Genomic DNA, 9,657 nt, shown 5'->3' on the forward strand with positions numbered 1-9,657 from the left:
CAGTGTATTTCGTGGTCCTCCTCTGCGCATTTTGTGGTGGTGCAGGGTTTGGTGTGTGCGACGGTGTGGCTTGTGCGTGCGGCGGTGCGGCGGGTTTTTGCAGAGGTGCGACGATGTGTTTGGTGGTGCGTTTTTGTCTGTTGATCTTTGACAGGTTCGACAGGTTAGTTTTTCATTTCGTTTCTTAGTTGTGTTTATATCTGTTTGTTTTTTTTTAAATGTATGTAATATAGTATTTATGTGTTGCTTTGTGTGCCTGGTTTCTTTTTTTTGTGTTTGAGGTTGTCTGAGTGCGGAGGAAGAAGACGCAGGCATAAACAGATGTCACACATCCGTTTGGACCTGAAACGGATGTCGATATCCGTGAACGGACGACCATATCCATTTAAAGAAGTTTCAAAAAGGGTGTTCTTAGCCGCCGCATATATAACACCAGCGCCAAGGCGGCCAATAAATATGCAGAAGCTGAAGACTGACAATAATATGGTTGTATCTTCTACACCTAAGGCAACTCCAATTTGAGCCAAATTATTGAGAACCGTTACTCCTGAGCCAGCCCCAAGGAAATAAGCAAACCAACAAAGCCAGAAGTCTGCTTTGATGAAAGCTTCACGGAACTTGAAATCATCTCCCCTCTTAGGTCTCCTTTTCTGCATCACTACTCCTTGTCCTTCTGCAATGAGCATCTCAACATTCGAGACATCACCCCTTTCATGAAAACTTTCAAGAATAGCAGCTGAAGAAGATGGTGTTAGCAATGGACTTGTCTGCGTCGAAATGTCACTCTCCGATGCCAAATTATCTAAAGAACCAACCAATGAAACGTTGCACTTGGAATTAGAAGGAAATAGTGTCATTTTTATAGGAATTGCAAAGGGCGCTATCAGAAGTAAAACCATTATGGCAATCAAAAAGTAGGTTACAGCATCATTTATAGAGACCACGTCATTTACAATTGTGGTGACAACATGATAGGAGGCAAGTAAAACACTTGCAGCTTTGACAAAAATAAAATGTACATGCACGCACTGAAGAGTCTTCACCAGAAGGAGTGCAAGGCCGAATGAAGAACATCATCAATAAACATAAAGAATAACTAGGTTATGTGAGGGTTACTGAATGAAATCAAAAAATTTTAACCCTAAATATAAATTTTTACTAAAGAATAAAATAGGAATACAAAAAATAGAGCAAAGGGTAAAAATGGAAGGGGGAGGTGTAGGAAGCAAACGTGGAGGTGCAGGAAGCAACGCCCGAGAGGAATTGGCACTACTGATTTGATATTGATTGAAGAAGTGGGTTGTTGTTGCCACATGTGAAATTGGACTCCAACTAATTGAGACGTTGTTGCCACGTTGAGGTTTCTAAGCTGTTGCATATGGAGAAAGCTGATTTAAAAATTGGGCCACTGCATTTGGAATTACTTGGAGGCAATTGGCTGGAATTGGGCTGCTCTATTTGGGCTTGCTCCTTTAAGTGAAACGGTGTGTTTTGGCAGCAGCTGCAGGGGTCTCCTATCTTCATTCTCATTTGCAGAACACTTTCATTTTGAAGAGAAAAGCTAACTTCAGAGGACGATACCGAGAAGAGAAAAACCCACGTGCTAGGGTTCAAGCGAAGATGACCGGACCCTGTCATGAGCTGACCGTGAAGAAGAGAAGGTGACCGAAGTTGCCACATCGGATGAAGCACGAAGCGTCAAAGTGAAGCAAGGTTCCCTTTTTCCCGTTTATTTTCTCTTTCGTTTTCGGACCCTATATAAAAAAGGTTTTTGCCATGTAAATACATTTTCTACACAGACTCTTAGACTCATATACACTTCACTTTTCACGCTACGATTTTTTCAGTTTTAGACTAGGGTTTCATTTTCCTTGCCTTTTGGAGCGAATCATCGCGGTGGTGAGAGCCCGTGGTGGCTTCAATTGCAAGCTTTGTTCGGTACTTTTCGTTGTAAATTTCATTTCTTGTTAATAAAGTTCTTGTTCTTGATGTTTCTCTGTTCAGTGCTTTGTGATTCTGTTATGATGATTGCTTTTCGTTCTTGTGTTCTTATGTGATTGTGTTCTTGTTTTGTTTTTAAAGGAAAATTGATTTGAACTCATAAATCTGCATATTGAAATTCCTTTTTGGAATTATATGACCCCGAGGTGGGCGTAAGTGAACGGGATGTCTTCCCGAGCCAGATAAGAGTTCAATCAATGAAAAAATATTTTAATTCATGTTGTTTTTGTTTCTGTTCGTTCATTTTAATTAGGTTTTGTATATTTTAGGATATTGATTAGAAACATGAATTAGATTTAGATTCATCGTGAATTTGATTAACTGAGTGATGATTATTGACTTTTAAGTTCTGGAATTGAGCTTTAAGACCCTGTGATGGGCTTATTTTACCAGGATGTCTTCCTGACATATGATCTACCACTTTGTGCATTGATTTCATATGAATTTGATTCTAGTTTTTTATTCAAACCAATTCTCCTTGCTGATTTTGTGATTTTTTTTTTCATATTTCTTTTGATTGTAATATCTCTAGTAGTTTATTTGCATATATGATAGTTTGATTTGGTACTGTTTTAAATATGTTCAGCTCATTTAGTTGTTGATTTCGATTTTAATTGATAATACTGGCATGATTGTGTCTTATTACTTATGTTTAGATTGTACAGTGTAGGTTTCTATCTTAGGTAGTTTAGATTTCTATTTTCTTTTATTTTTCCTTTTAGTTCATATTCTTCTTTCTTTCAAACAGATTTCAATTCAGTTTTAATTCTTTTATTCGTCATTTCATTTTTTAATGTCCCCACCTTTTTTTGTAGTTTAGATAAATAATAAATAAAGAAGCAAGATTAACCATATATTCTAAACTTGATTTTCACCGAGTCTGCGGATTGATCCCCTGGTTATCGTATACTACATTAGTGGGGACTAGGGTTTGTTGACTTTTTGTGCGACCAAAAAGCTTTTGGGGACTAGGGTTTGTTGACTTTTTGTGCGACCAAAAAGCTTTTTAACACATATGTTGATACAGAAACAGAGGTGAGGTGAGGTTTATAATCCTATGAAATAAATATTTCACAAGCATAATAACATCCGAAGGAATTGGTAATTTGCTTGGAAAGAATCAGAAACACTCATAGTTAAACAATTTCTTACAAAAAAATGATTTTATAGTGAGTTTTCATTTTATAATTTTTGTCTTGTCTAATTTTATCTAATTTTTACAAGTATAATGACATTTGAAGGAATTGGTAATGGGCTTGGAAGGTTTTTTTAGATATGATAATTCGACCTCCACAGATGATGAAATTAGAGAGGTTAGTGAAAATGATAAAATTGAAGAGATCTTGAATGAAGGCGAATATGTCAATGACTCAACTCTTTACAAAAAGAAATTGTTTAACAACGAGTGTTTTTCCGTTGGGACTAGTGTAGGAATAATAGAGGAAATATTGGAGGGAAAGAGAAAGGGTTGAAAGGAATGAGAGAGATGAGCAAGGAGTTTTGATTTGAGGTTTTTTTTAGTTTTGAGAATAAAAATTATTAAATGTACCCTTCACTTTAAAATTATTTTTGTCGGTACACATTAATAAAATGTATCAACTAAAAAACAACAACTTCGTTCAAAAAGTAAAATACTTTTTTTGTGTCAAAAAGAAAAATCCTTCTCTCTCAATCATACAACTCATTAATTTATTATTCCTTGTTATCATTTAAGTGTATGGTAATGCAACTTGCCGTGATATCCGGGAAGTCACTACACTAATACTCAACAACTTTTTTTAATTGCAGTATTAAGTATTAGTACATATTATTTATTATCAGAATTAATGATTGAGTTATTTTGTTTTATTTTATCTTTTATATTAATTTGGAATATTAAAAATAATTTAATTATATTAATAAAATACTTTTATAATTTATTTTTTATATCGTTTTAAAATTTTAATTTTATTATAATTTAATTTAATCAATGGTGTATATAGTATATAAGAAATAATTTTAATAAAAATTGAAAAATAAAAATTAATAATTTTTATTGTATTTAAAGAGATAATTACAAGTTTAATTAAAAAATAATTTTAAATATTATGAAATATTTTTAATAGAAAAAACAATATGAATCTTATTAAAATATTTAATATGATACTAAACTAATTTTTTTTAATAACAATGATACACTATTATAATGTTTTTAGAAAACCTATATAAATATTGTACGAAATATTTTTCATAAGTAAATAAAATTTAGTTATATTGCAATTAGTAGTGTTCAATTATTTTGTTTTAATCTATAGCTATCCAACACTCCCTAAAAGAAAAATTAAAAAATAAAAAATAAAAAGGCACTCAAATCTAGAGTCCGAAATATTTTTTAACCAGGAAAGTGTTTAATATATAATTTATAAAGTAATCATTAGACATCAGGTTTAATAATAGTATCATGATATACTTTTACATTCATTTGACATATAGTACAAGAATAAAATAATTATAAAAGTATAAATTTTTATATTTTTTTAAAAATAAAAAGTAAAAAGAATAATATCAAATGTAAAAATTTTAAGTGTGAAAAAATATTTTTTGGTTCAATATTCAAAACTGTGTCATCATTATAACTGAAAATACCACCACTAACTCTTTGTTAAAAAAAATAATTATATTGGATGTTTAAAAGAAAATTAAATAAAATATTTTCATTTCATAATTAAGCTAAGCGAATACTATTATACGTTACCTTATATAAACTCCGTTTTTTTCAAAAATTTATCTCACTATTAATTAAATTAGAAACCCACCCGAACAAATGCAGTAGAAAAAAATCTATAAATTAAATTTGATATACATATGTAAATGATTCCTAGCTCTTGTATTATGTTCACATGAACTTTGAGACACTTTTCTTATATTGGTAATAAACTATATTTAACTATCTATTAACAAAACACTATTTTTAACTAATAAAAATAAATATAAATAAAATTTTTAATTTGTTTATAAACTATATAATAATAAATATATCGTTTAATATGATATAATTTTATAATAAGATAATAATTTAATATCTTGTAATATAATTTATGTAATAATTTAATAGTTTAACATATTGCAAATTTTTGTATTTAAAATAAAAATTTTAAAAAAAACTTTTGTAGATATTTTAGTTTTATAAAACTTTTTTTATAAGAAATTTTTTGATCTTGTAAATTTTTTTAAACCCCAACCCACATGAATGATGATCAATCCATCTAGTGATTTATGAATACATTTAAGTTATATATTAATTATACGAGTTTAAATTCAATTAAAGGGATGCTTTATTTTGAGATGAAGTAGTGAACTTATTATTTTGCACGTCAATGTTTGGAAAAATATGCATTTATTTTCCTCTATGTGAAAGTATTTAAGTTTACGAAGATCTTTAGCAACGTAAACTATGACTTTTTTTTAGTAAATAATTAATTAATTAAAAGTGATGTCAAGTAAAGAAATTCATTGAATATAGGAAACATATCATCTAATAGAGTAAGATATTATGTAATAATAAAAAATTAATTCAAAATACTAGATGTATGAACAGGTTAAACATTTTTTTATTGTTTAAACAAAAATAATATTTGAATCATGTAAATATGATTTTAAAACACGGACAAAAATTAGCATGGTTGAATTAAAAAGATTAATTTATTTATTTTTAAGTTTAAAAATTAAAATATATTAAAATTTAGAATAAGAACATAATTTTAATTTTGTATTTAATTTTAAAACCTAAAAACATAATTCTTAAAAAGACTATTTGACGTATTACGATGTTTGAAGTTACGAAATTATATGAATTTACTTTTTATTTTTGAAATCTTCTTTATTTTTAACTATTTTATTAAACAGGTTATCTTCGTCCATTCGGAACTCATCATGATAGGATTAATTCTTGTACAGAAGTAACATTTTATATTAGAAACTTCTTTCGATTCTTACCATCTAAAATTTATTCTCTATGAATACGAGAATTTAGTAAAGTATATTATATTCTCTAGACATTTCTTGAAAAACATGACTATATTAATACAACTCCCACAATCATAATATATTTGTTCCAAGTTCTCGAATATATTCTTAGTATTCAAGCCTATATTCAATTCAGCCTAACATATATTTATACTAACATGTTCTCATATCACTCATTCTCACCGAGTCGTAAAAAACATTCATATCATATGCGTTGTTAGGATTTAATATTTGATTTAATATTTGATATCTTTTTATGTTTTAAGATTTATTTGTTATTATTTTTGTTTGTTATTATTCTGTGTATATAGCTGATAGATTAGATAGAATTATAATTAATTCTGTTATAATCTTGATGTATAAATATTTGTATCTGCATTATGCAGAATTAAGATAATACACAGATTATTCTTTGTTTCTTTGTTTTCCTCTCAGCATGATTCTCATTATGAGTTCTGCTGTGCCTCTGATCTTCATTCGATGCTTCCCCTTTCTTGATTTCTTTGTGTTTTTACCAAACCAACTCATGGCTGTCATTGATCACACTAGTGGAAAAATAGGATACTATGACGAACCTATTATGACGGATGAAAATTATTCGTCATAATAGATTGACCAGTAGCAGAATTGTAATAAAAGTTACACTTGTAAATAAGTTAAAACATATTATGACGTAGTTTTGAACACCAGTTATAATATAAAATGTAGTGATAAATTTTTAAATAAGTTAAAAACATATTATTAGGTAGATATTGAAACCAATCATGATATGTCTCGATTTTTTACATTTCCCATATCTCTAATTTCACCTTCCTCTCACCATGTCCCTCTTCCTCTCTAAACCGCGCATTCCTCTCAAAAATTAATCACTCAATTTCGAAGAAATTCATCCTTTTTCCTTTTTATCGGATAAAAGAAATCCCACTAACCCTTCCTTCTTTCTTCTTCTCCTTCTCCGATAGAAGAAACCCTCACTTGGCCTCACTTGGTCGTGTCCCCCCATCTCACACGGTTCCTTCTTCTTTCTTCGTAACAAAGAAGCCATTGACGATTTGTTTGAAACCCTAGCCGAGGGCCACTGCATATTCCAGGTGCTTCCTCTACCATTTTCATTTTTCCTATGGTCTATAATAATGCCTCTTATGTTTCTTTAGGGCATTGATTGAGGCATCTGGACGCTAGAAATGGCGACATAGACGGAGATGCCAGTACGGTCCTCCACAAAGGTGCAGAAGGGGGCGGCGTTGGTCTGGGTGCAGAGTCGCCATGAATCAGAGAGAAGCAGCGTGGAAGAGATGAACACGACGAGCATCTGGCGAGACTAACCTATCACATGGTAAATCATGAGTCAATTGCTTTGACTTTTCTCGGAAATTTTTTTTAGGTTTTGATTATTTTTTTTAATTTTTCTTTTGGAAAAGTTAAGAAAGAGTGAGTAATTACAGTGAAGCTTCGTTGGAAGTCATGACCATGGAATAATGGTTTATTTTTCGAAGTTTCCTAGGTTGGAGTCTTGCGGAGACTGGAATTTGGAGAAGTTTGATCAAAGAACACCTTGAATTGTTACCTTTTACATTCTCTTGAATATTGCAGTTATAACTTCTTCTACTACACCAACTCTTTATTGGCATCTTCCTAGTTTCAACTCTCTGATTCCAAAAACTTCACATCCCTGACTTCTACTTTGTTGCTTTGTCATAGGTAGATTCTATAGGCCTTGGAAGTTGAGCTAAAGCCTTCAAAAATTTCAGGTTCTGCATTCTTATCCAATTTGCCCCTCTTTATTGGAGGTATGTAAAGCAACCAAATGTCTTCAAAAATTTCAGGTTCTGCATTCTTATCCAAAATTTTGTTAGCCTTGGCTTGTAGTTGTGTCATGCTTCAAATGTAGTCTTCTCTGGCAAAGCTTTTGTTGGCTTTCCAAGTCTTCTTAATTAACTGATAGAATTGGACTTCCCTTCTAATTTTTTAAAGCTTAAGGATTTCTAAATATTTATTAATCTTTGAAGATAAATGCTTCATAACTCTCTTGTGACTTGTGATTGTTACCAATTATTAAATCTTGATGAATGTTTGTGGTTGATGTTATATCTTCCCTTTATTAATATGTAGTTTGAATAATAATAATAATTCAATAGTTTGGCCTTTTTTTATGAAAATGAAGGCTTCGATATTTGATTTGCAGGTAACGCATGCCAATTCTATCTCTGATCTTTATAATGCTATTGGTGAGGATTGGTCATCTACGTGGTGTAACAGTGCTGCATTTGAAGGGTAAGTGTGCAAGGTGCAGATGGTACCTGGGAACATATAATTTAAAGAATACTTATTTCTGGATGTTAATACTTATTTTTTTTCCAATTGCTACTATCTGCAGACATGGAAGACATTATAAGGAATTTGGCTTTTTTTATATTTTAAGGGTGGGTAGAAACTTGGCTACAATTGAATAGTGTATGTATATTAATGTAATATTTGGATTTAATATATAGTTTTATGCATAAATGATGTATTAAATATTATTAGACAACTTAATGTTTGAAATGAATTTTATTTTGTTAGTTCATTGAATTTGTTCATTTGAAGTTATATTAATTATAAATTGATTGAATGAGATGATAATACATGAAAATGATTATAATTTCATTGGATGTCAATTGTAATAATTATTTTTTTTTAAAAAAAAAACATATATTATGACATACTAAACCATGTACGTCATAATATGTGAGTTTTGAAAACTAAATATTATAACGTATTAACAAATCTATGTCATAATATCTTTCGCGCATATTATGACTGATTTCAGAAACTACGTCATAATATGTTCAAGCTATTATGACGTAGATTTTTGCTACGTCATGAAATGCGCAGACTTATTATGACGCCCAGAACTATGTCGCCAGAAACTACGTCATAATAGATCATTTTTGTACGTCATAAAATGTTATTTTTATACTAGTGTCATTACCACACGGTTGAAAATTGTTACAAAAGGAATGGTTATCCATAAGGATCTTCAGGATTATCCTACAACAAAGGGATAAGAGGAGGTCGAGGTTATTCATCAAATAAAGGAGGCTTTGGTAGAAGATCAAATCCAAGTTCATACAACTCAAAGGTTTGCAATTTTTGCAATATCATTGGACACACGGTTAATGAATGCTTTAAGAAGCATGGTTACCCTCCTGGGCATAAATTGCACAACCCTGTTATCACTCCTCAGCAATATCAACATTTGATAGCCCTCCTGCAACAGCAAACACAATTGGGATCCTCTACAACTATTTCCCACATCAATCAAAGTGATACAACTTTCTCTCGAAATACTTCTTTTATAGGCAATGTGCTACCAATTTCTCATGCTACAGACCATGCCATGTGGATTATAGATTCAGGAGCAAGTGATCATGTGACTTCTTCCTTACATCTATATTCATCCTATAAGGCTATTGATCCCACCACAGTAAAACTACCAAATATACAACAAACCATAGCCTCATATTCTGGAACAGTAAAGATTAATGACTCTTTATCTATTTCTAATGTCCTATATCTTCCACAATTTAATTTCAATCTTATATCTGTTTCCAAGCTTACCACAGCCCATAATTGTCAACTAATATTTCTTGACAATCAATGTTTTATACA

General features: G+C 30.7%; 1 protein-coding gene across 1 annotated transcript; it reads right to left on the reverse strand.

Annotated features, from left to right (window-relative positions):
- Positions 1-207: 207 nt before the first annotated feature.
- On the reverse strand, positions 208-1,680 carry LOC106766333. The gene is made up of 2 exons (XM_014651066.2): positions 1,647-1,680; positions 208-997 (listed from the first exon to the last, which is right to left on the reverse strand). The coding sequence occupies exons 1-2, from the start codon at positions 1,678-1,680 to the stop codon at positions 237-239; spliced, it is 795 nt and encodes a 264-aa protein (XP_014506552.1). The 3' UTR covers positions 208-236.
- Positions 1,681-9,657: the final 7,977 nt, after the last annotated feature.

This window comes from Vigna radiata, chromosome 7, assembly GCF_000741045.1.
Source record: "Vigna radiata var. radiata cultivar VC1973A chromosome 7, Vradiata_ver6, whole genome shotgun sequence".
In the NCBI taxonomy this organism is placed as follows: domain Eukaryota; kingdom Viridiplantae; phylum Streptophyta; class Magnoliopsida; order Fabales; family Fabaceae; genus Vigna; species Vigna radiata.

Excerpts from the sequence above, each read along its gene's own strand:
- LOC106766333 (XM_014651066.2), bottom strand. The coding sequence starts at position 1,680 with ATGTGGCAACTTCGGTCACCTTCTCTTCTTCACG. Across the intron at positions 998-1,646 it reads GTCACCTTCTCTTCTTCACG|CTGCAAGTGTTTTACTTGCC; the intron begins GTCAGCTCATGA and ends TTTTTGTCAAAG.